General features: G+C 34.1%; 8 protein-coding genes across 9 annotated transcripts; 6 read left to right on the top strand and 2 right to left on the bottom strand.

Annotated features, from left to right (window-relative positions):
* The first annotated feature begins 96 nt into the window (after positions 1–96).
* LOC105955953 (cysteine-rich repeat secretory protein 55) lies at positions 97–1135 on the top strand. The gene is given in 1 exon segment (XM_012979760.2): positions 97–1135. A coding segment is annotated over 1 exon segment (810 nt). The 5' UTR covers positions 97–185; the 3' UTR covers positions 996–1135.
* A 345-nt stretch (positions 1136–1480) lies between these two features.
* NS2 (asparaginyl-tRNA synthetase 2) lies at positions 1481–4676 on the bottom strand. The gene is made up of 8 exons (XM_012979756.2): positions 4161–4676; positions 3512–3748; positions 2860–3432; positions 2580–2765; positions 2428–2492; positions 2098–2227; positions 1952–2010; positions 1481–1871 (listed from the first exon to the last, which is right to left on the bottom strand). The coding sequence occupies exons 1-8, from the start codon at positions 4554–4556 to the stop codon at positions 1688–1690; spliced, it is 1830 nt and encodes a 609-aa protein (XP_012835210.2). The 5' UTR covers positions 4557–4676; the 3' UTR covers positions 1481–1687.
* A 1030-nt stretch (positions 4677–5706) lies between these two features.
* On the top strand, positions 5707–6078 carry LOC105955907 (zinc finger CCCH domain-containing protein 42). Its single transcript, XM_012979714.1, has one exon. It carries the CDS (start codon positions 5707–5709, stop codon positions 6076–6078), a length of 372 nt encoding a protein of 123 aa, XP_012835168.1.
* Positions 6079–6668: 590 nt separating this feature from the next.
* STOMAGEN (stomagen) lies at positions 6669–7708 on the top strand. Its single transcript, XM_012979755.2, has 3 exons — positions 6669–6930; positions 7232–7320; positions 7435–7708. Exons 1-3 carry the CDS (start codon positions 6858–6860, stop codon positions 7591–7593), a joined length of 321 nt encoding a protein of 106 aa, XP_012835209.1. The 5' UTR covers positions 6669–6857; the 3' UTR covers positions 7594–7708.
* A 513-nt stretch (positions 7709–8221) lies between these two features.
* Positions 8222–10834, bottom strand: LOC148771370 (uncharacterized). Its single transcript, XM_088817337.1, has 6 exons — positions 10552–10834; positions 10412–10462; positions 10254–10305; positions 9432–9490; positions 8901–8946; positions 8222–8595 (listed from the first exon to the last, which is right to left on the bottom strand). The coding sequence occupies exons 1-6, from the start codon at positions 10714–10716 to the stop codon at positions 8507–8509; spliced, it is 462 nt and encodes a 153-aa protein (XP_088673463.1). The 5' UTR covers positions 10717–10834; the 3' UTR covers positions 8222–8506.
* Positions 10835–12467: 1633 nt separating this feature from the next.
* Positions 12468–14247, top strand: LOC105955948 (uncharacterized). The gene is made up of 2 exons (XM_012979754.2): positions 12468–12677; positions 13723–14247. Exons 1-2 carry the CDS (start codon positions 12567–12569, stop codon positions 14014–14016), a joined length of 405 nt encoding a protein of 134 aa, XP_012835208.1. The 5' UTR covers positions 12468–12566; the 3' UTR covers positions 14017–14247.
* A 1698-nt stretch (positions 14248–15945) lies between these two features.
* On the top strand, positions 15946–19387 carry LOC148771369 (uncharacterized). 2 transcript variants are annotated; one of them, XM_088817335.1, is made up of 9 exons: positions 15946–16333; positions 16536–16740; positions 16839–16929; positions 17017–17162; positions 17252–17498; positions 17600–17704; positions 17817–17999; positions 18079–18283; positions 18610–19387. In XM_088817335.1, exons 1-9 carry the CDS (start codon positions 16105–16107, stop codon positions 19104–19106), a joined length of 1908 nt encoding a protein of 635 aa, XP_088673461.1. In that variant the 5' UTR covers positions 15946–16104; the 3' UTR covers positions 19107–19387. The 2 variants fall into 2 exon arrangements, with proteins under 2 accessions (XP_088673461.1, XP_088673462.1); XM_088817336.1 differs by having other exon boundaries at positions 16052–16333; positions 16847–16929.
* Positions 19388–20025: 638 nt separating this feature from the next.
* LOC105955906 (uncharacterized) lies at positions 20026–23898 on the top strand. Its single transcript, XM_088817334.1, has 10 exons — positions 20026–20344; positions 20444–20683; positions 20810–21014; positions 21426–21516; positions 21619–21764; positions 22098–22341; positions 22430–22534; positions 22613–22795; positions 22886–23090; positions 23266–23898. Exons 2-10 carry the CDS (start codon positions 20455–20457, stop codon positions 23754–23756), a joined length of 1899 nt encoding a protein of 632 aa, XP_088673460.1. The 5' UTR covers positions 20026–20344; positions 20444–20454; the 3' UTR covers positions 23757–23898.
* The last annotated feature ends 347 nt before the right edge of the window (positions 23899–24245 follow it).

Genomic DNA, 24245 nt, shown 5'->3' with positions numbered 1-24245 from the left:
CGATTTTCGATTTTTCCAATTTTTTTTAGAATAAAATTAGTTATAAATTGTCACTTTCGAATTCGAAAAATGCCGGTGCTATTCAATTCCACTCCTAGTGGCTGGTGAACTGAGTCAAGAAAGTCTGCTACAAAACCCCTTATATATATATAATCAGTATTAAAAAGCTATGTATCTATCCCTTTATGTATGCAACTTTTTCTTACAGCAAAACCATGAATCTACTATCCATTACTCTCTCTCTTCTCTCTCTCCTCCACATATGCACAGCACAGTCTGCAGATCCTGCTGCTTATTCCTGCAATCCAAACAGCAAAACAAACTCTAGCAACAATCAAATCAAAACCCTTTTGGACAACCTAGTATCGGGCACCATCCAACGTGGCTTCATCTCGACTGTCCAAGGTGCGGGCGGTAAAAACCAAATCTACGGTTTAGCTTAATGCAGAGGTGACGTCAGTAAAAGCGACTGCTCGACCTGCATAAACGACGCAGCAAAAAACATCCTCAAATTATGTCCCGGCCAATCAGACGCGAGAATTTGGTACGATTTTTGCTTCTTGAGGTACGGGAGTTCGAATTTCTTCGGACAAGTGGATACTTCCGGATTTTTCCTGATCAACGTCCAGAATGTCACAGATGCCGCCATTTTCAATAAGAAACTGGCGGCACTAATGAACAAGGTCGGCTCGCGGGCCCCAAAGCCCGCTAGCCGAGGGCTGGGGAAGGGGAAGAGCGATGTGTCGCCGTTTGATAGGCTCTACGGCTTGGTGCAGTGCACCAGAGATCTATCTGAGTTGGCATGCGCGCAGTGCGCTTCGATTGCTATTGGCAATCTTCCGATTGTTTGCGGCGATAAGAGAGGGTGTAGAGTGTTGTATGGCAGTTGCTATGTTAGGTATGAATTGTATCCATTTTTCTTTCCACTTGAAGCACAAGAGTCAATTCAGCAGCATACTGTCAACTATAAGTCGGTATTGGCTTTCAATCCTTGATGCTTCTTTTTTCGTATTAGAGGCTCGTTTGGTTGGGGAGATAATAATGTAATTGGACTTTATTTGGTGTTTCGTTTGTCGAATACTTATTTTTGTCAGTTCGAAAGTTTTGCTACTGTCCGTTCTTATCTTGGCCTTTAGTGATTTCGGTTCTGTTTCAAAATGTTTTCTTACCCGGGAAAAAATTAAAATCAAAATTTTTGAAAATCAGAACGGAAAACTATCTTGTTACATAATTGAAAAGTTTCAAATTTGAATCGTCATTATCCGGAATTTCTTTCTTTTTTTTTTTAAACGGGGTTTCTGTAATTATTTTCGGAAATTAAAATTGGAGTGGAAAATTGTATACTCGTATCGTAGATCTAAAAAGACTCGGAAAAATCGTAAATTGGAATTTCTAGCAAAAGAAATCGTTCCAAACTCGAAAAATTCGGATCGAAAACAACCTTAATTCCGTTGTGTCAACCAAACCAAATCCAAGAGTCTTGTATGTTAATCAAATCATCATTTTCATTGTATATTTCAGTACACACACATACACACACACTATATATATGTATACAAGGATATCCCATTGGGATTTATTGTCACAATTTGTTATCTACGTAAGTACAAATAATGGTGAGTTCACCATGTATGTGTGTGTAATGTAATAGAAACTTTATTACAACAACTTTTTTAATACAGCTTAATTAATTAACAGCTTTCCCAAAACTTATGGGAAATGGAACAGCATCTCTAACATCATTAAGACCAGTTGCATAAAGAACCAATGGATCAAACAAAAAGCTGAATCCACTGCATTTTACAGCTCCATGCTTTTTCAGATCTAAATACCACTCATATTCCTCTTTCTTCACACCCAATTCCTTCATTCTGTCATTATTTAAAAAAAAAAATTAAATATAAATATATGTGTGTGTGTGTGTTTCTTGATAAGTGAAGTGGTTTATCACCTTGTGCTTAACATATTAAAGCGTTCTTCATTTTGGCTACCTCTTATCAGAGCTCCAACCTGAATTTACAAATTAAGAAGCTACATTTCAGATTTTATGATATTATTTATTTTATTTTATTTTATTTTAGTTTAGTTTTTAAATACCTTCGGTACAATTACATCGAAAGCTGCAGCTGTTTTTCCGTCGTCGTTGGAACGAACATAGAACGGCTTCGTTTCTTTCGGATGGTTGTATATAATGACAAGTTTCTTGTATATTTCTTCTGTTAAGTAGCTGCAAATTTTAAACAACAATTTAAGGTTAATCTATATATAATTATAATGTGTATATAATATATATATATATATATATATATATATATATATATATATATATATATATATATATATATATATATATATATATATATATATATATATACACATATATATATATACATCCAATCTTATAATGCATATATAATATGGATATACCTTTCATGTTCTTCGTTAAGAGTAACACCCCATTCGACTTTCGTCTCGAATTTTCCCTCCGGCGCCTGTTTTATAAGGACAACCGAAATTTAGAAGATAAAACAAATCTTTGTAAAAAAATAATCTTTTTTTTGTTAGGACAGAGTTTTTACCTGCTTCAAAACTTCAACTGCTTCTGTGTAAGAAATCTTTTCAATTGGTCCTAATGCGATCGATTGAAGTCGATCCACCACAAGCTTATCGACACGTTTAGAGACGAATTTCAGATCTTCGGTGCAATTTTCCAATATCCATTTGCAAATAAACTTCAAGAAGTCAATTGCACACTCCATAGAATCCTGAAAAAAAAAAATTGCACCAATATTTATAAGTAACATGCATGCAATAATATAATGTACAAATAGAAAATAAAAAATAAATAAATAAATAAACCTCAATTTCGGAGAAAGCCATTTCGATCTCAACCGACCACATCTCGGCCAACAATTTCCTCGAATCGGATCTCTCCGCACGAAACCTCGGCCCGAAAGAGTAAACATTCCCAAGGGCAGAAGCGTAGCTTTCCAAATGCATTCTTCCCGAGCCCGTTAAATACATCTTGCTAGAAAAGAAATCATCACTTTTTTGGACAATTTTGCCCCCATGTTTTTGCCTTTGTTCGTTAGCTTCCAACTGCGAAACTAACTCATTTGTTTTCTTTAGGTCATGAATAGCAACAGCAAGAGCTTCTTTATTGCTCTCTGTTCTTCCGAGTTCTTCGATTTTCTTCGTTTTTTCTTTAATGGAAGCCTTTATAGTTTCGAGTTTTACACCTTCGGTTTTGTACTCGTCCTTTTCTTGATCATCTAACAAAAGGGTCGTCACTTGGAAATTTTTATTACCTAATCCCTCACAATTGTTTATGCTAGTGATTATCGGCACTTGCACGTATACGAATCCGTTTTCTTGAAAGAATGTATATATTCCTTGTGTTAGCCCATCTCTTATTCTCATCACGGATGCCACCTTAAAAACAAAAGTTTTAAAAAAAATATATGAATTATTGGAAATATATATTAGCATTGAAATAGTGTTAATTAGTTACCGTTGTTGTGCGTGGTCGAAAATGGGTGGAATCGCGCAGTGATTCGAGGGGCAAGCGTTTCTTGGATAAAGGGTATTTATCTTGATCGACTGTGCCGATGTGAAGAACTTTTTCGGTTTTGAGCTCGATTACTTCTTTATTATCTAGAGATGGTTTTTGCAATATTCCTTCGACTAATATACAACTTCCGGTCGGCATTACGTGACTCGGATGAGCCATCGATGAATCCACCAAGATCTGATATTCATATAATCCATCAACACAAATACAATTTCATACCAAAAGTTCTAACTTTTCTAGTAATTTTGATTAAAAAAAAAAGGCGGGTTTATTGCATTTAGCTCCCATGAATTATGCCGAATTGCAAAATATAACACCTTGTGTTATAAATATTGGCAAACAACACCATTATGAAGCATTTTTTTTAGTACACTGTTTCTAAAATGGTGCATTTTTCGGGGTTGGTTTGCTAATATTTATAACGCAAGGTGTTTTTTAGCAATTCAATTATGCAATAAACCCCGAAAAAGTTCTAAAGAATCAACACAAACACGAAAACCATAGCAAAAGTTCTACTTTCGAGTAATTTTGATCAAGAAAGGCTTAGATTGAAAAAAGACCTAAAGAAGATGAAATATATATAACATACCCGAAGACTAGAAACGCAAGATCCATCGCTAACTTGCAAGATCGAAATCGAGGGTTGTGGTGGCGGCTTAGGGATAATAGCGTCCAATTTGTCGCGTAAATTACGGGTTTCCCCACCAAAAACTTTAATGATGGATCGAAAAAACGGGAGCTTACTTTGAAGAACTTCAACACACGTGAAATCTCTAGTCCCTCCAATATTATGAGCTGGCTGCACCGTCGGCAAAGGCTCTTTTCTAAACTCGCGAGAGGACTTAACCCATCCTCCGACCACTACTCTCTGCCCGACCAATCCTAAGCCGCCATCCGACCGACTTACGATGGATTTCAAGATGACCCTTTTCGAGTACTTTGAAAGGCGTAATGGGGATTCAAGAGGGGCTTGTTCCGAAGCCATTTTTCGAGATGAGAAAATTGGAAAAAGATTGATTTTTTTTTTTCTTTTAGCAAGATATTGTGTTTGAGTTGGAGAAGTTAATGGGATTGTGGGTAGGATTAAGATTGGGATTAGGGTTATATATATGTATAATTGGAAGAGAAAATTGATGCTTTGCTTGGGAAGATTGTTGGAAGGATTAATGGTGATGGGATTGAGAAGATTGAGGGAGAAGGGGAAGGGATTGTTTGGGATGGAGGGAAATTTGGTCTTCTTCTTAACTTGGAAATTCGCGGGAGTTTTCATATTCCTTTTATAACCGTTTTTATTAATGTTTTATTCAATTTGTTTATCTTTTCTTTTGAATATCTAAATAATGATGGGTCAATGTAGAAATTAGGCTCATCTGATTGAAACTAGTACTTTCAGTGAAATTTTTCCGAACTGAAAAACTAGTTCCGAATTTTTTTGAAAAAAATCCGAATTTTCGAAAATATTATGAAAAATTCGAATATGAATAATTTCAAAAAAAAAAAAAGTCGATTTTTCAAAATTTCCGAAAAAATTAGAATCGAAATCAATTCTTGAATTCCGAAAAACATTGAATTTTTTTCCGAAAGGGTCAAATCCAATCCGTCTGATTTTCACAAAAAAGAAAATGATGAAGTAGAATCACTTTTTTTAGGAGGCGTTTGGATTTATTTATTTATTTAACATGAATCGATAATGTGGGCTCATTACAGTTAAACCTCTATAAATTAATACAGGCGGGAGTAGGGAAATTCTATTAATTTAAGGAATTATTAAATTATCGAGTTAATAATTTAACACGTTTTCACCGAATCGGGATCGAGAGAAACTATTATTTAATTGTGGTTATTAATTTATCGAGTTTCTACTGTAATTTTTTCTTTTGAATAACGTGGGCTCATTATTAATTTTCTTTTAATATGTCAAAGTATATTTAGGATTCTCATATTATAGAGATTTGTTTAGATGGGGAGATCTAGTTAGATATTGTAACTAGCCTTATATTTCTTGTTATAAATAGGCGACAACATAAGATACAAATAAAAAAAACAAAAAGTTCAATCAAATATCAAAAAGGGAAAAGAAAAAACCCTAACTCTCGATCTCATACATACCAATTGCAGGTAAACATAAATTTTCGATGAATCCATTAACATTGGTAAAGCGAATTCAGAACATAAACAAACAAGAATCGAGTTTCGGAATCTCCGAAGATGCGTCATGGCATGCTAACTACAAAGATTCGGCTTATATCTACGTCGGCCGCATCCCGTCCGAGTTCACCGAAGGCGATCTGGCTGCGATCTTTGCTCAATTCGGGGAAATCGTCGACGTCAACTTAGTCAGATACAAACGTACCGGAAAATCCAAATGCTTTGCGTTTGTCGCGTACGAGGATCAAAGGAGCACTATTCTCGCCGTAGACAATCTAAACGGAGCTCAAATTTCCGGCCGTACGATTAGGGTCGATCACGTTACCGATTACAAGAAACTAGAGGAAGAGAAAGACTAGCTAGATCTATGTTTTTTTTTTTTTTTTGTTATTTATTAATATTTATGATATTGTAAGAATGATATTTTTTTCCAAGTATTTTTAATAAAAAAAATATATTTAAAATTCTTTTTTTTTTTGGGGATTTTTCTATTGGAGCCATATCATTGGTGTTCAGCTTTATTGGTAGGCCCCAAGGCATCTCTAGTATGTATACAAAGGAATCAAAGAATAATGAACTGAAATGATTTAATTTAGTATGCTGACATTATTTATAACATCATCTTGTCACTTTCTATTTATTTTTTCTTTCTTTTGACAAAAATTATATCTTCAGACAAAAATATTCTTTAAATATAGATATAATTTAAAAATATTTTGATTTATATAATTTCCATCATTTAACAATTCATGTGTTGGAGTGGTCAAAAAAATTGAAAAGATTCTGTACAAGATTTTGTATGTCTATGGAATTTTCTAGCATTTGCATGTATATATATTTTGAAATTATATTATTATTTTTTTTTAATTTTAGTTTTTGTCAGTTGGGGACCTCTTTTTTTTTTTTTTTTTTTTAAATAAATAAATTAATTTAATTGCAGGAGTGCTGCATATTTAGCCATTCTATCTGCATATGGTCAGTATTCAACCACAGCCCTATTCTCCTTCCATTTATTTCCACTCTCTTCCTATCTTTATATTCTCTTTCCCCCATATCCTTTCTCCTTTCGGCTAACATTCTTTTTTCACTTACAAATTAGGCAAACAAATATATAAATAAATAAACAAACAAAAAAAAGATGGCAAATGTGAAGCATCTCAAGTTTCAATTCCTCTTACTCGCATTCTTTTTCGCAGCAGCACTCGTACAAGGTTCCGTTTATCGGCTCTTTTTTTTCTGTTAAAACCCTTTTATTTATTCTTGCTACTAATCGTTTTTTTTATCTTTTCGTTTTTTTATTAGTATATGCTGGTTTTTTTTCTATGTTTAGTGCATTAGTTTTGGACCTCACATGCAGACATTATAGCTTAGAAAAGAGATTCTATGTAACAATATATATAATTTTTTTTTTAATTTAAATGCATATATGTATATGACAAACTAGCTCAAATCTTGTGTAATTCACTTTATAAATTTATCTACATGTTAACCAACTCTAAAATATTCTTACAGAAGCCAGGGGGTCCAGAATTCATGCCACACTTCATAATTATCCGACAGGTTATCGACTTTCATCAGCCGAAACAGAAACACACCTCAAGGTCAGAAAAAAAAAAATTGATATTGTTTTAAGTTTTTCTATCAATGTGGGATAAATTGAAAAAAAAAAACTCGTCCTTCGATTTTTATTTTATTTTGGTAATGAAAATTGGCAGGATAAGTCGAAAAGATTACTGATTGGATCGGTAGCACCGACATGTACTTACAACGAATGCAGAGGTTGTAAGTATAAGTGCAGAGCAGAGCAAGTTCCAGTTGAAGGCAATGATCCTATTAACAGTGCTTATCACTACAAATGTGTATGCCATAGGTAATAATTTTTTTCACTGCAAAAAGTATTAAATTTTTGGTCCTAAGTTGTAGAAATATGATGGAGAGACAGACCCTTGTTCCCTTCAATTTTCAATACGAAGATAGATTATTATTTTATTTTTTTGTCGAGAGTACCGATTTTTTGTCACAATTCATATGCAACAGTTTCGAAATTTTCTCTTATGCATACTTAGAAATTGGAAGACAAAAGAAAAAAAAAATAAAAAATAAAAAATCAATAAATTCATGAGATTACCACTTTATTTACAGATAGAGAAGCAAATGACAGCCTCATATGGAAGAAAATAAATAAATAAATAATATTATTATTTGCATTTCACGACAAAGCAAAGTTTGCGAAAAAAAAATGTTTTTACCGGTAAGAGGAAAAAAATGAAGTATGAGCACTATTACTGCAGTTAGTCACATGTAATGTAAGTGGTCCCAAAAAAATGGTGAATTAGGCAACAAAGGAGCACATGGCCGAATCCTGTTTGAACCCACGTATGATGCACAAAATGGTATACAAGATATCGATAAGCATTTTGGTCCCATTGTACAACAAATTTGTAACAATCTCACCTATTCAGAATCTTCTTGCATTTCAAAAAAAAAAAAATGAACGATACAAAACGGAAACTAATATGCCATTAAAGGTGGAAAATGTGTGCAACTAGACATCATTCACAATAATACGATCTCGTGTTTTTACATGAATTAAAGAACTACATGTGTCGTCCCAGCATTTGGGAGTACGTTTTTTCTCAAACATTAAACAGTTAATTACAGAACTTACAATTGGGCGACCGCAAGCCAAGTAGTTGTTTGCAATTCTTCTCCAAAAACGAAAAAAAAACTGTTCATTTTTGTCACTTCGTTAAGTGAGAAGTTCGGAATTCGACAAAAGTTTAGATTCTATGAGGATGAAGGTGGAGATGGTGAAGAAGACACTACAGCGTGATAAGACGAAGATGCAAGTTGAGCTAGTGCTGGAATGGACCCACCTACACAGAATTAGCACTAGTGAGCCAATCGAGTTACACAAACCAAGTTAAGCAATGAACTAGAAACGAAGCTTGTAACCAAGTTTATAATTAATTTATTCCAATTAAGCAGAAAAAAGTAACTAATGATCAATTGGGGAAAAATAAACTCGTACCTATTTATCCTATTTTACTATAATATTTTAAATTTATTTTTTGTTTCAAGTCTAATCTTCTGATAACTTACTAGTAGACCAAATATTTTATAAGCCGGAATATGTATATCAGTACCAAGTGTCAGTTCAGTGGAGAGAATGTATAATTACCTGCTAACCCAGCACACCCTGATGAGAAAATCATAACAGGTGGGGCCTGCATCAATAAAAGATAATTCAGAAAATCGAACAACTCACTAATACAAACCAAGGGACTCCAAACAACAGATAGGGATGCCGATTGCACTTTTCATATGAAAAATAACCCAGTTACCGAGGGGAATCTAACTCGTATATTCCTGTTCTTCGAGCGCTGGTTAGAAGAAAAAATTGATTAACTGAAAATGCAACCTCTCAGGAAATGTCTGAGGCTTTCGTTAGAAGAAAAATTGTAAATTTTGTTTGTCATGCCTATAACCGATTGTAGAAGATTGACGTTATGGAATAAGCCATTGTGAAACATAAAAGAATTGTACTTAAGTTATAATCAATTCCCTACTTGAAATAACGAAACAAAGAAAATATCACTACTAAATCTGAAATGTTGATGGAGATCATAATCCAATCGGCTGCCATAATACAAAAGGGGAGCAAAAGGGAGAAACAAACTCCGACAACAGATGGCAATATTGAAACACTTACACCAATCAGGAAATGCACCCACATAGGTCCTTTAATCCACCTCTTAACAACTGGCATAGCTGCAGAAGTATTCAGACATGAGATATTACATGAGTTTATTCTTCATCATGTAAATCGTGCCACTCAGCAGGGAAAAGAAAAAAGATTCTTAAATGCAAATACAAAGATTCCAATAGTGAAGTGTAATCAACATCGAGGAATTGATAGCAGAATACCATTAGATGTCTTGTAGTCTGCATAATGATATATAAAGAACAGTATCTACTAGGTTCTCGTAGCTCTTTCTTTCAAACATTATTACGATATGGTAATGATTGTACGTACATACTTAAACAATGAAAAGTCGCAAAATAGCAAATTCAAACAAGTGTTGAGGAAAGTATAAGTAACAACGGTCAAAGAGGTTAAACATTTCATGAGACGACCTGAATTTTCTCTGTTACAATCAATTCAGTTTAAGCTAATTTCCGATCTCAGTAAAAAAAATCAAAATCTTTATATAAAAAACTAAACTAAATAGATACATATCTCTTCAAGATATAGAATTCAAAAGGAACTCTGAAGCTAAACAGAGCAAAATGAACTGCTCGATTTCCGATCTGAGTTTTGTACTACAAATTTCTTCGAATTTTCTAGGATCAATTAATCACAGAGATAAACAGATTAAAGAAAACCAAAAACATTTCACCTGACAAGCGAAGCTCGTGAGATGACGAATCCATTACATGAAGTATAACACTATAACTCAATTGGAGGTGAATTCAATTCTATAATACCAAATCATCATCAGAAGAAAAAAACGAAATGAAAAACAAAGCATACCATGGTTGAATCCATAGAAAGCGCCTGCCGTACCTCCAACAGCCGATCCTATCTAAAATTCAACGAGTTCAAAAAAAAAACAGAACACAGCTCCAAATCAAAGGCATAAAAAAAACAGTACAAAAAAACAAAATTGCAATTAAAATTAAAATTCGCACCATAGAAAAGCTATCTCTAATGAGCGGCGGAAGGGTCCACTCGCTGGTCTCCTGCAATTTTGATGAAAAGGAAAAAATCAGAACGCCGGAGAATTAATTAGAAGCCAACAAATCAAAATTAAGCAATTTTTCGGCCGTACCATCTCCTTGGTGAGTGGGCCGGCGCAGTGCGGGCACCGGATATCGAATTTTCCACCTCTTGACCTAGAAATTGGCTCCGCCATTGCTGCGATACAGTATTGAATTGGTTTGCAGATTGATTGATTGCAAATGGGGTTCAGATATACGTATACACAGTTTTGCATGTATACGCCCCCTTCATAGGGTTTTGCTGGTGGGGGTGGGGGTGGGGGGGGGGGGGGGGGGGGGGAGAGATGCTCGATCGTTCGTTGCAGTAATGAGCAGAAGTGGAGGAAATTGGAAATGGCTGAAACAGCCCAATAAGAGTGGGCTTCTATTTTTTCCGGGCCCGATATAGCGGGCTTCCGTTTTTCGGGCCCGATAAGAGTGGGCTTCTTCTGTTTTTTTATTTCGGGCCGAATTAAAGAAAAGGATTGAACAAAACTCGGCCCGGTATAAAAGGTACTCCAAATGATTTTACTTTTTATCATATAAATATTTGTTTTTTATTTATAATATATTTTTAGTGCAGTTTGGAATAAAAATGATTCGTTAAACAATTAGATTATATTATAAATAGATATATTTTTATATTTATATTATATCCAAATGATTCGTTAACAATTAAATTATCCCTCACAAAATATATAATGGGAGTTTAGAATTAAAAAAATAAATAAAAATTAAAGTGCAGGGAATAACATTATTTAACAGCCCAAAAAGCCCACTATCCTTTAATTTATTAATTTTCTATACACACGTTTAAAGCACAATCGTGGGGCCCACCATGTAGTGAAGCACACGAGGCCCACTTTACCTGTTTGTTTGGTCGGCCGGTGAGCCATCTTTTCTATGCATGGTCTTTATTTATTCATTTTATAATAAATAAATAAAAAAGTAATTTTAGACTACATTTTTGTTATTATATTTATATGTATTAAATAATATATAACAGTTAAAATTAATTAAACAACAAAAAGGTACTAAAATTGTGTCAAAGTTGCATCGGATTTACAAAATTTGGACCAGTAAAATATTTTAATTTGTATTGATTTGTTTATTTTAATCGACTATGGCTATTTTTTTAGAGATGAAATCTGCATTCAACTATATAGGTGTACTGAATAATTATCCACTGTCGTATAATAGTTTGGAAATTATACAAGAAAAGTAAATCACATTAAACTAACCATATGTGATAAGTTCGACCTAGCGAAGTCTCGAACTTGTCTTTAGGTACTTATCTATTAAAATATTAAAAGAATTACATGTTCATTAATTACTTCCATAATAGTGAGTCCATAATAGTGAGTAGAGGTGGTAAACGAGCTGAGCCGCTCGTGAGCTCACGAGCCGGCTAGCGAACATTATTTTTTATTTATTTTTTGTTTTTATTTATTATTTTTTATTATAATGTATAATAATATAAAATAATATAAAATATTATATAATAACTTAAAAAGAACATATAAATATTAAAATTATATATAATCACAGTTTATTGTTTATTTTGAATATGTTTTATTATAATCTAAATATTTTTTAATAATTAAAATTAATGAAAAACAAAAAAAAAACCAAAATTAGCTTGGGCTCGAGCTCGACGAAATGAATTCGAGCTTGAACTCGAGCCTGCTAAGACATGCGAACTCGGTTCGTTCACGCACTTAATAGTAAGTAACGTGGAGATATTATTGAATATTTATTTTATATTTCACATAATTTTTATACTTAATTTTGTAACTATATAACTAAAAATTAATTATGAAAGTTCTCTGAAATTTCAAAGAAATTAGTTGGATTCCAATTTTCATTTCTTAAAGATGAAAGACCAACCAGGTTTCGCCGGTAGCCCATAACACTAAGTGGGCCCCCAATCTTTTTAAAATAGCAAAATAAGCCCCTTTTTCCACCTACTCAAGAATACATATTACATACATATATTCTACTTAATAATTAACCCTATAGTCTTCTCAGGTCTTCTGGTTTGCTTTGCAAAAAATATTATAGGAAAGGAGCAGCCAAACAAGGCGCAATGGAAGAAGAGAGAGTGACACTTGATCTTCTCAAGAAGAAAATGGACAATTTTGCAAAGGAGAGAGACTGGGAAAAATTCCACAGCCCCAGAAATCTTCTTCTCGCTCTGGTATAATTTCATCTATAAACCCTTTCCCTTTATTTTATTTTTTTTTATAATTTTCTGTTGATCAATCTGTTTATATATTTTTATCAGTTTATTTAAATATTTGGGAATATTAGTTCTTGGGTAAAAAAAAGGAAAAGTAGCTTGTGGGCTGTTTGGCCTTTTGTCTTAAATCCCAAGAAAAGATTTGAACTTTAAAGGGTTGTTTGTCTTGATCTTTTGTTTTGTACAAATTCTTTATCCTTTTTTTGTACCTTCGACTTGCATAGAAAGAATTTGTACATAGATAGGAGAAGTTGGTGAATTTTCTGAGATGTTTCAATGGCAAACAGAGCCCTGCCACAACTCCCTATTCAAAAAAGACTGCATTTTTAGAGTATTTCCCAATAAAAGATTTGAAGGGCTCGTTTGGTTTGAAGTTGGTGAATTTTCTGAAATGTTTCAATGGCAAACAGAGCCCTGCCACGACACTATACAAAAAAGATTGCATTTTTATAATATCTCCCAATAAAAGGGCTTGTTTGGTTTGCATGATGATGATATTATGTGAAGTGTTACTGTTTCACAAGAATTCGTCTAATCAAAGTATGCATATGTTTGGTTAATTTGATTTGCATGTACTCAAATTGACTAGCTGGATCAATTCAAATCACATCTTCTTGGAAAATATTTTCTTTCAGATATAAAAAAAAAAAAGAAAAAAAAAACAATTATTTTCTTTGTCCATATTCTGCCTTATCCATTGACCCCAAAACAAAACTCTTTAACTTTCTTTTAATAAATAAAAAAAAGCATAGATTCATTTTGGGGAAAAGTTATAATCTTTATAAAAAAAAAGGAACCAAACATTCCCTAAATGTTCTAACTTAATACAGTCTAATTGAGTGTGGGTAATAGTTTACTTCAATCTTCAACCATAAGCAATTTAAGCATATAAAAAGTTCCTTATCCATTAAAAAAAAAGTATTTTTTTGCATCTTTTTTGCAACTTTTACTTACATTAAGAGAGAGAAAAATAACACAAATTTTTTTTTTTTTTTGAAAAAAGGTAGGAGAAGTAGGTGAGCTGTCTGAAATATTTCAATGGAGAGGAGAAGTTCCAAAAGGGCTGCCAGATTGGAAAGAAGAAGACAAGACTCATCTTGGAGAAGAGCTTTCTGATGTTCTGCTCTACCTTATTAGGCTGTCTGATATATGTGGTGTTGATCTTGGTAAAGCTGCTCTTCGTAAAATTGAGCTCAATGCTCTTAAATATCCAGTCAATCTCTCCAAAGGCTCATCCAATAAGTACAGTGATACAAACACTAGTAGTAATAGCAGCTCCATTAATGGTGGTGATTAGATCTGGTTATGTATTGGGGCTTTCTTGTTTTTGCCATGTCTTTAACTTTTCTTCTTTGTCCGAAAAATTGAAAGTTTAGGTCTTTTGGGGTGGGGTGGGGTAAGTGTAATGTATGGCAGAAGATTTTCTTGAATGGGGTTTGATTTGCTGTGGTTTTTGGCATTTATGTATCTCTTGAGAGTTTTTGTGGCTGTTTGGCAGATGAAATGAATCCATCACCTTTAGTAGATATACACTCATGTGTGTGTGTGTGTGTGTGTGTGTGTGTGTGTGTGTGTGTGTGTGTTTTCATCTTTTGTTATCTGTCTGTTTTTTTCTTCACTTTGACAAACCTTATTTACTGCTCTTTGTCCTGTTTCTGTATTGGACCCAAATAATTGGATCAACAAGTTTGCCTCAATTCTTTCGTGGGCTTGTAAAATTTTAAACAAAGGGAAAAAGACAGTTTTTGTCTCTTAAGTTTGCACCGGTTTCATATCTAGTTATTTGGCTCCCTTATGTTTCAAAAATTCGACACTTTTAGTCCTTCTAGTCAATTTTCCGTTAGTACATGTAGAGTCACTCATATTGTGTGTGGTGTTTTCACCTTTTGTTATATGTCTGCATTTTTCTTGACTTTCACAAAACCTTATTTACCACAAAGTCTAAACAGAAAGGTATCACCTCCACTGTGATCCTGTTATAAATAGAACTCAAGTCAGTGGTAGAGGGTCAAGTCAGCCGTGTACGGCGACATTTGACCCACGATTGGTAGTGATTATGATAATAGCCCAACCCAAAAATTTAGAAGCTCAATGGGCCACGACAGTTTTACAGTCAGGTGCAATTATCTCAAGCCCATGACTAAATTGAATTAGCCCTCGTTTGCTTGCCAAAATATGATTAGTCAATATAAAATTAAATAATCTAATGAAACCCAATTGTATTATTGGACCTTAGAAGATCCAATAAGAAAACATGCTTCCAAGGCAAGATAAATCATGATAATATAATATTTGCCGGTCGACTCAGTAAATTGTAAATGATACCAAACATCAAATAAAGTCAAATTATTTAGTTAATCGTGACTAATCTCCCTAACCGAACGAGGCCTAAGAGTATAATTCAAAAGTTTTATTATATAGTCACATTACATGATTTATAGATGTTTTATGTTGTTATTACATGTAGTTGGAAAAAAAAAATTGTACAGTTCATTGATTCGAAATTTAATTATATAGCCACATTGCATTGTGAATAGAAAAATAAATGCTAGAGGCCAATTGGCAACTTGCATACGGTAGTAACACCACTAACCAGAAAGCCACATGCGTATTAAATTTGGGCACATTAATTTCATTATTTTAATTCTATGCCTTTTCATATTTTATTGGCTGCAAGAACTTTATACGAACCAATAAGGAAGTAGATATATAAATAGTTGAATCCAAATACTAATACTTATTTTGGTTTTGTGGATGATTTTATATATAATATATCATGGATAATCCTAGAGTGACAATAAAATCAATCAAATTGTAAAATTAATCATAAATATGAAGGGATTTTTCAGATGTTATACCCGATGAAATACATCAGTAATTCTACACCACTGATCTACACATAGTAACACATACTCATGTGTATGTGTGGTTAATGGATAATTATATGCATAGATATGTGGTGCAAAACTTGATGTATTTTCATCGGATGCAGCATATCGTAAGCGAATGAAGATGAATCAATCGTGAACGCAATTACTTCTTACCATTCATTGTCACGTTTCCCTTCAAAGAAAAATTGAGACATGAAATTTAAAATTAGAAAACGTATCAATTTAGGAATTTCATATTAAAATTGGGATTTGAGATAATGCAAACACGTCAACTTGAATCATGGTATACTAACCAAATGGATAGGATTAAATGTCATTTTTTATTGGCCCAAGTTGTATCAATTTGACAAATTAAATTATTATATAAATAGTTAAAAAAAATCGTATATTACACAACACAGCCAATAAATTATAAATGCCAGCGCCAAAATTCCCATTACCAAATAATTTGAAACTATAGGTGAAATTTTCTAAGTTTCAGGTCCGGATCACCGATGATCGGAATGGGGAGGCAAACGGCGGCGGCGCTGGTGGTGCTGTGCCTGTATACGGCGGCGGCGGCGGCGGAAGGGGATTACATGAAATACAAAGATCCAAAACAGCCACTGAAAGTGAGAGTCAAAGACTTGATGAAAAGAATGACTCTCGAAGAAAAAATTGGGCAGATGACTCAGATTGAGCGTGAGGTTGCTTCTCCAGATATCATGAATAAATACTTCATCGGTATGCGTGCCCTAATTTCAATTTCAATTTCAATTTCCTCCGATTGATATGGGTTTAATTTATTTAAGAAAATGTTGAAGATTAATTAAAATAGGATAAACTCGATCAAGGCCTAATTTACTTTCATATGTTGAGCAACGAAAATTAGGCGAAATTGCTTTGTGATGATCAAAAATAAAAAAAATAAAAAAAAATTATGTAGGTAGCATTGTGAGTGGTGGAGGGAGTGTTCCAGCTCCGAGAGCTTCACCAGAGGAATGGGTCAATATGGTAAACGGGTTCCAAAACGGGTCACTTTCGACCCGTTTAGGAATACCCATGATTTACGGTATCGACGCCATTCATGGTCATAATAACGTTTACAACGCCACCATTTTCCCTCACAATGTTGGCCTTGGAGTTACAAGGCAAGTCCACTAATTAATTTTATTTTATTTGGTTACATATGTAATTAAACTACAAATATGGATTTATGAACATTGAATATATGTTAAAACTCGATTAGGGATCCAGAACTTGTGAAGAAGATAGGTTCTGCAACAGCTCTTGAAGTAAGAGCAACCGGAATTTCTTACACTTTTGCTCCGTGTGTAGCGGTAAATTAATTAAACTTGTACTCCACTATTTTTTTTTTAATCTCTAATTATTTGGAATAATTTTATTAATAATTTATTGTTTCGCAGGTTTGCAGAGATCCTAGATGGGGCCGGTGTTTCGAAAGCTACAGCGAAGATCACACAATAGTTCAATCATTGACCGAGATAATTCCTGGTCTACAAGGCGATATTCCGTCCGATTATCCGAAAAAATTCCCGTTTGTGAATCCAGGGTATAATATAATAAATACACGATCAAGATTTTTTTTATTTTTTTTTTCTATAATTTCGTCTTTTTTATATAATTTTTTTTGGGTGAAAGGGAGAAAAAGGTTGCGGCTTGTGCGAAGCATTTTGTGGGAGATGGAGGCACAACTAACGGGATTAACGAAAATAACACCGTTATAGATTGGAATGGAATGCTAAGTATTCATATGCCTGCGTATCTCGACTCGATTAGTAAAGGTGTTTCGACTGTTATGATTTCGTATTCGAGCTGGAACGGAGTGAAGATGCATGCCAATTATGATCTCATTACCGGATATTTAAAGAACACACTCAAATTCAAAGTACAATTTTTTTATTTTTTTTTTTGCTTATTTTCTTCTCATTCTTTATCAAATTTCTTGCATGTAAAAGTTATTTCTCAAATTTCGTTTTTTTTCTTCAGGGCTTTGTTATATCGGATATGAGGGGGATCGATCGACTAAGCACCCCCGAACGTGCAAACTATACTTACTGTGTTCAAGTTGGTATTCATGCTGGGATTGATATGGTAATTAAACGAGAAAAAAAACGCTTATAGAAATTAAATTAGTTTTTAAATATACTTGAAAAATTCCCTTTTTTTCGGGTTATTTATTTATTTATTTATTTATTGTAATTAGGTAATGGTTCCAGATGAGTATGTGGAGTTCATAGATGACCTGACATTGTTAGTGAAGAAGAAAGTGATTCCAATGAGCAGAATAAATGATGCTGTGAGGAGGATTTTGAGGGTCAAATTTATCATGGGACTTTTTGAAAATCCAACGGCTGATATTAGTTTGGCTCATCATCTAGGAAGCCACGTAAGAGATTGTTGTAGCGCATTTCTAACCGTTGATCTTAGATTTACTCTGTTTTTTGATTGACGGTTATTGAAAACAGGAACACAGAGAGTTAGCTAGGGAAGCGGTTAGGAGATCGCTCGTGCTACTAAAGAACGGTAAAGATGGGGATGCGCCGTTGCTTCCTCTGGAAACGAAGTCGTCCGGGAAGGTACTTGTCGCTGGGACCCACGCCGATGACATAGGCAATCAGTGCGGTGGATGGACTATTGAATGGCTTGGATTATCTGGCAATATTACAGTTGGTAAGCCCAAATTCTTTTTCCCTTGCTATTAGGCAACCAAAAACTATTGTTTTTTCAAGCCCCAAATTATTAAAAAAATTTGAATATCTTTTTTTTTTCGTTTCTCTTTTAAGTATTTTTTTTTATAAAAGGCCTAAAATTAATTCCAATTATAAAAAAATTTAAATATTTTGTGAAACTGTTATTTTATAAAAATACTTATATATAAGCGTCAATTTCGATTATTGCCTTAGGTCTCTCGATTTCAGATGTATTTTTCGCTTTATGTAACGTGTATAATAAACAATTCGAGACAAAAATTAAAATAAGACCAATTTTTTTTTAAGGTACCACGATTCTGACAGCTGTGAGAAACACGGTCGATCCCGCCACTGAAGTCGTCCACAACGAGAATCCCGACCGGGAGTTTCTCAAGGCCAACAACTTCTCGTACGCAATAGTAGTAGTCGGGGAGCTACCCTATGCGGAAACGTCGGGCGATAGCGAGACACTAACGATAGCGGACCCCGGGTACGAAACGATCTCCACCGTATGTGAATACGTGAGATGTGTGGTGGTGATTGTTTCTGGACGGCCCGTCGTCATCGAACCTTACGTCGATAAGATCGATGCATTGGTGGCCGCTTGGCTTCCTGGAACAGAAGGCCAAGGGGTAACCGATGTGCTTTTCGGGGAGTACGGTTTTACGGGGAAACTTGCGAGAACATGGTTTCGGACCGTTGATCAGCTCCCAATGAATGTTGGGGATTTACATTATGATCCTCTGTTTGCCTTTGGTTATGGACTTACTACTAGTCCTAGGTTGCTAAAAGCATCATTGTGAAATGATTTCATTTATTTATTTATTTATTTATTTTTCTCTTAATTTTTTGGTGGTTTTGGCCTTTCCCAATATAAAAATATATTGGGAAAAGAAAAATAAAAAATAAACTAAAAATTCTTCTTATGTGTGTGTGGATCTTTCAGCCCTCATTCAATAAACCGGCCCAATCTTATGTGGGCCTATGCGAAATAAGAAAATTAGGCCTTTATGTTATTTTGTGTAATACAAATTAAATATTTTTTGTAATATGTTTATTTATATTACAATATTAATTTTCTAGAGTAGTTGTCTCTATATATTTTTTTCCTTTGTATTGTATAAAATATTAAAGATGATTTTTATATTTGGGTGCTTCGAAAAAGCTATATATATAATAAAATTTATTTAAATACTTTAAAATTTTCTAATGATTTTGGAAATGTATCCCTCTAAGAACAAATAGTTATTATGAATTTTTAAATTCGTAAAATTTGCCATAAATTAGATATTCTTGGAATAACCTATTAAATATTTCATAAAATAATTAATACTAATACTAATACTAACAGTACGTGAGCATAGTAATAGACTGTCACATATATCTGTTGAATGCCGATTTCTTAAAGTCTCGTTTTATATATTACATACATGTCATTAACTTTCGAAACCCGAATCTATCATTAATTCTAGATTAATACCACTTAAGGTAAACCTAAATGATTACTAAATCTTTAACACATTATTATTATACATTAAATCCACATTAATAGTACTAAAAAAGCTATGTATATATCTTATGTTAGATTTGGTGGACCATGTAATAACAACTAAAAATATATTTTCCATCAACCATCACCCAACGGTCTCTAATTTTGAATTTGTAAACAAGAAAAAGTAGAGATTAGTGTTAATTAATCACCTCATTAAAAATGTACTAATCACAAAAAGATCCGTTGCAAACACAAATAAAAGAATAAAAGGTGGGTCCCATTACCTCAATCAGTTGTTTCTCTCTCGTACCCAATTGTCAGTAAAGTAAAGCTGTTGTCTAGAAAAGCTCAAAAAAAATCACTCCCCCAAATCTCATCCCTTCCATAATATTATACCCTCAGCTCACCCACCCCCCACCCACCCCACCATCTGCTTTTGCACTTTATATATACACACATATACATACACACTTATAACACACACACACACACTCATATCACATTGTGAAGCTCTCTCTTCCATTTTGAGAGAGCTGTATTGTATCTTCGGTATGTTTTTTTACGTGTTCAAAGTTTTTCTTGTCAACTTTTTGTTCATGTGCTGATTTTTTGTTGTTTTGTTTTTTTTGGATAATGGAAATTTTACAGAGTTTTTTTTAATGGGTTCGGGGAAAATGAGGATGTTTCCGATGTTCATGGTGGTGGTACTATGTTTGTGGGGTGTCTCAACAGAAGCAGAGTACTTGAAATACAAAGACCCAAAGCAGCCATTGAATTCAAGAATCAAAGATTTAATGGGGAGAATGACTCTTGAAGAAAAAATCGGACAAATGACTCAGATCGAGAGGAAAATCGCCACCCCTGATGTAATGAAGAACTATTTCATCGGTAATAATAATAATAATATTATATTAAATATTAATTAACAAACCCCTTTTTTTTTTGGTTGATTATTGGGGGCAAAAGTGGAAAAAGATTGGATTTTTATTTATTTTTGTTGTTGTTTGGGTGTAGGGAGTGTGTTGAGTGGGGGAGGAAGTGTACCGGGTCCGAAAGCTTCTGCTGAAGAGTGGGTGAATATGGTAAACGGTATCCAAACGGGTTCTCTTTCGACCCGTTTAGGTATTCCTATGATTTATGGGATTGATGCTGTTCATGGTCACAACAATGTCTATAAAGCTACAATCTTTCCTCACAACGTTGGCCTTGGTGTCACAAGGCAAGTGTGTGTATATATATATATATATATAATATAATAATAATGTGCTTGTTGACCACAATGTGTGAATTAAAGTTGCTTTCTTTTTTTATTTAGCATGTGAAAATTGCTCTGTTTTCTTGATTTTTAGTCCTTTGGGTGGGTGGGTGGTTGTGGGGGTGATGTTTTTCATTAAATGCATTCTTGTAATAGCATCACAACTAAGTGGAAACATTAAAACATGATTGTGTGTGTGTGTTGTGTTTTTTTTTTAATTAGATGGATTCTTGTAATAATATGACAAGTAAAGAAGAAACTGATTTATGTTGTCTAATAATCACTTTTAAACTCCATGGATTATGTGGGCTTTCAATCTTGTTCGTAAAATCTGCTTACTAACTTAGATCTAATTTAATATTAATTATAAAACAGAGATCCGGAACTTTTGAAGAGAATCGGAGCAGCTACAGCACTCGAAGTTAGAGCCACCGGAATTCCATACGCTTTCGCACCTTGTATCGCTGTAAGACATAAAAAAAATCTTGAATAACTTGCTCATTGTCCTCTATTATTAATTTAACTCTTCGTGCAATCTTGATCGTCGGATCGTTTTTATTTCTTACAGGTATGCCGTGATCCGAGATGGGGCAGATGTTACGAAAGCTACAGCGAAGATCACAGAATTGTTCAATTAATGACCGAAATAATTCCTGGTTTACAGGGTGATCTCCCAACTAACTCCCGAAAGGGTGTCCCTTTCGTTTCCGGAAAGTATGAACCTTTTTTCCCCTTTAAAAATATCACTTTTTTTTTTTGTTTTTACTTTAATTTATTTCCCAAGAGTTTGTTGAGATACAGGTTTCATTTAAATTAATCACATGGGGTTGTGTCCTGTGTCACATGGCATGAGTTTTTATTGTTCAATATTCTTACATGATGGTTACATGCTAACAACTTTGTTACACATTAATTAGGCATTTCATTAATTAGCTCAAATTGATTTTCATTCGGATAATAAGATAACCGTGTCACTATCCTAATAAGCAATAATTCGGTTGCATTATTTTCTTGATGTTAATTTTTCTTAAGTTTTCGTTTATCAAGGACAAAAGTGGCAGCTTGCGCGAAACATTTTGTGGGAGATGGAGGCACAGTCGGTGGTGTAGACGAAAGCAATACCGTGATAGATTACGATAAGTTGCTTAAAATTCACATGCCGGCATATTTCGACTCGATTAAAAAGGGTGTCGCCACGGTTATGGTATCTTACTCGAGCTGGAATGGCAAGAAGATGCACGCTAACCATGATCTAGTCACCGGTTTCTTGAAAAACAAACTTAAATTCAGGGTAGATAAATATTCACTAAATTAATTTACGTATATTTTTCTCTAACTAGTAATGATTTGGCTGATATTAAAATACCCGACTATTTCAGGGCTTCGTCATTTCGGATTGGCAGGGTATCGATAGGATCACAAATCCACCCCATTTGAATTACTCTTATTCGGTTCAAGCAGGAATTCTTGCAGGGATTGACATGGTTAGTTTTTATTATTTACGATTAAAAAATAAATAAATTTACGGCTGAACTAAAAATTGGAATTCGATTTTATTGCAGATTATGGTTCCCGAGAATTTCGGAGAGTTTATCGACGAACTTAAGCTCCAAGTGAACAATAATGTGATACCTATGAGTCGAATTGATGATGCCGTTAGAAGGATTTTAAGGGTCAAATTTGTTATGGGACTATTCGAAAATCCTATAGCTGATCTTAGCCTATCCGACAAACTCGGCAGCCAGGTTCGTTTTTTTTTTTTTTTTTTTTTTTTTTTTTTTAATTCGTGTTTATGTTTCTAGAGGTTTTGGAATCACACTTATTTGTTCTTGCAGGAACATAGGGAGTTGGCAAGAGAAGCTGCAAGAAAATCGCTTGTACTATTGAAAAACGGGAAACATGGTAGTAAGCCGTTGCTTCCACTTCCGAAGAAAACGTCGAAGATATTAGTTGCGGGAAGCCACGCGGATAATTTGGGGTACCAATGTGGCGGATGGACAATCGAGTGGCAAGGTGTTCAAGGCAATGATCTTACTGCCGGTAAGTGTTGGTTTAATTTTCGAATTCCGAATATTTTTTATATTTTTGGAACGATATTGTACAAAATCGACTAGAAAGTTTTGATTTTTTTTTTTTTTTTTTTTTTGTTTTGGAATGGAACTGCAATACGTATTGAATCGAGTTTTAATTGTGTGTTTGTTTTTTTCCTTTCTAGGAACTACAATCCTAGGGGCAATAAAAAAGACAGTGGACCCCACAACACAAGTCGTGTACATGGAAAATCCGGACGCAAACTTCGTCAAGACAAACAAATTCTCGTACGCCATCGTCGTCGTTGGCGAGGTCCCGTACGCGGAAATGTTCGGCGACAGCTCAAACCTAACAATATCCGAACCGGGCCCCACCGTAATCAACAACGTCTGTGGGTCCATCAAGTGTGTGGTGGTGGTGGTTTCGGGCCGGCCCGTAGTGATAGAGCCGTACCTGTCTCAGATAGACGCCCTCGTTGCCGCATGGCTTCCGGGGAGTGAAGGTGGGCCCGGCGTGGCAGATGCTCTGTTTGGGGATCACGGATTCACCGGGAAGCTTGCGAGGACTTGGTTTAAATCGGTGGATCAGTTACCGATGAACGTTGGGGATTCGCACTACGATCCGCTTTTTCCTTTCGGATTTGGTCTTGTGACTGAACCTAGGAAAGAGAATTGATATGAGATAATTATTAAGTAGTGTGAATTTATGTAATTTTGGACTGTTTTCATGAAAAGAAAGTTCAGTTGAGAGCAAGTGTTATGCTCTTCTACTACACTGATAATTTTGGACCAGTATTTATGGAAAACTTAATTTACCATATTTTCCTTGTGAATTTTGATTTTTTTTATCAAATTTTAATTTTGAAAAATATTTCCATAACTAAAAAAAATAAAAAAAAAAATAGGGAATTACACTTATAATACCAACATACTAGGGGGTGTCTAGGGTCCGAGAGGCATTGTACTTCTCGAACCTAAACGATTGAAGATCAACCAATAAAAATATAACACGTAGGATAAGTACGAACCCCATAAAAAAAAAGTACGACATAAGAGTTATAAGTAAAATTACATAAATACCCTTAAAACTAAACATTAATTAAAAACTAATAATTATAATTAACAACTAGTAACTAAGATTTGATTAGATATATAAATAATAATT

This window comes from Erythranthe guttata, chromosome 4 (genome assembly GCF_056151865.1).
Source record: "Erythranthe guttata isolate IM_541 chromosome 4, IM_541, whole genome shotgun sequence".
NCBI classification, from domain to species: Eukaryota; Viridiplantae; Streptophyta; class Magnoliopsida; order Lamiales; family Phrymaceae; genus Erythranthe; species Erythranthe guttata.
This window is presented reverse-complemented; position numbering and strand designations above follow the sequence as displayed.

Excerpts from the sequence above, each read along its gene's own strand:
- LOC105955948 (XM_012979754.2), top strand. The coding sequence starts at position 12,567 with ATGGAAGAAGAGAGAGTGACACTTGATCTTCTCAAGAAGAAAATGGAC. Across the intron at positions 12,678-13,722 it reads GAAATCTTCTTCTCGCTCTG|GTAGGAGAAGTAGGTGAGCT; the intron begins GTATAATTTCAT and ends TTTTGAAAAAAG.
- LOC105955906 (XM_088817334.1), top strand. The coding sequence starts at position 20,455 with ATGGGTTCGGGGAAAATGAGGATGTTTCCGATGTTCATGGTGGTGGTA. Across the intron at positions 20,684-20,809 it reads AATGAAGAACTATTTCATCG|GGAGTGTGTTGAGTGGGGGA; the intron begins GTAATAATAATA and ends GTTTGGGTGTAG. Across the intron at positions 23,091-23,265 it reads AGGCAATGATCTTACTGCCG|GAACTACAATCCTAGGGGCA; the intron begins GTAAGTGTTGGT and ends TTTCCTTTCTAG.
- LOC148771369 (XM_088817335.1), top strand. The coding sequence starts at position 16,105 with ATGATCGGAATGGGGAGGCAAACGGCGGCGGCGCTGGTGGTGCTGTGC. Across the intron at positions 17,705-17,816 it reads TTCATGCTGGGATTGATATG|GTAATGGTTCCAGATGAGTA; the intron begins GTAATTAAACGA and ends TATTGTAATTAG. Across the intron at positions 18,000-18,078 it reads CTCATCATCTAGGAAGCCAC|GAACACAGAGAGTTAGCTAG; the intron begins GTAAGAGATTGT and ends TATTGAAAACAG.
- LOC105955907 (XM_012979714.1), top strand. The coding sequence starts at position 5,707 with ATGAATCCATTAACATTGGTAAAGCGAATTCAGAACATAAACAAACAA.
- LOC148771370 (XM_088817337.1), bottom strand. The coding sequence starts at position 10,716 with ATGCAAAACTGTGTATACGTATATCTGAACCCCATTTGCAATCAATCA. Across the intron at positions 10,463-10,551 it reads GCCCACTCACCAAGGAGATG|GAGACCAGCGAGTGGACCCT; the intron begins GTACGGCCGAAA and ends TCAAAATTGCAG. Across the intron at positions 8,947-9,431 it reads GGGTGCATTTCCTGATTGGT|GCCCCACCTGTTATGATTTT; the intron begins GTAAGTGTTTCA and ends TTATTGATGCAG.
- STOMAGEN (XM_012979755.2), top strand. The coding sequence starts at position 6,858 with ATGGCAAATGTGAAGCATCTCAAGTTTCAATTCCTCTTACTCGCATTC. Across the intron at positions 6,931-7,231 it reads CGCAGCAGCACTCGTACAAG|AAGCCAGGGGGTCCAGAATT; the intron begins GTTCCGTTTATC and ends ATATTCTTACAG. Across the intron at positions 7,321-7,434 it reads AAACAGAAACACACCTCAAG|GATAAGTCGAAAAGATTACT; the intron begins GTCAGAAAAAAA and ends GAAAATTGGCAG.
- NS2 (XM_012979756.2), bottom strand. The coding sequence starts at position 4,556 with ATGGCTTCGGAACAAGCCCCTCTTGAATCCCCATTACGCCTTTCAAAG. Across the intron at positions 3,749-4,160 it reads CTTGCGTTTCTAGTCTTCGG|ATCTTGGTGGATTCATCGAT; the intron begins GTATGTTATATA and ends TATGAATATCAG. Across the intron at positions 2,766-2,859 it reads TGGCTTTCTCCGAAATTGAG|GATTCTATGGAGTGTGCAAT; the intron begins GTTTATTTATTT and ends TTTTTTTTTCAG.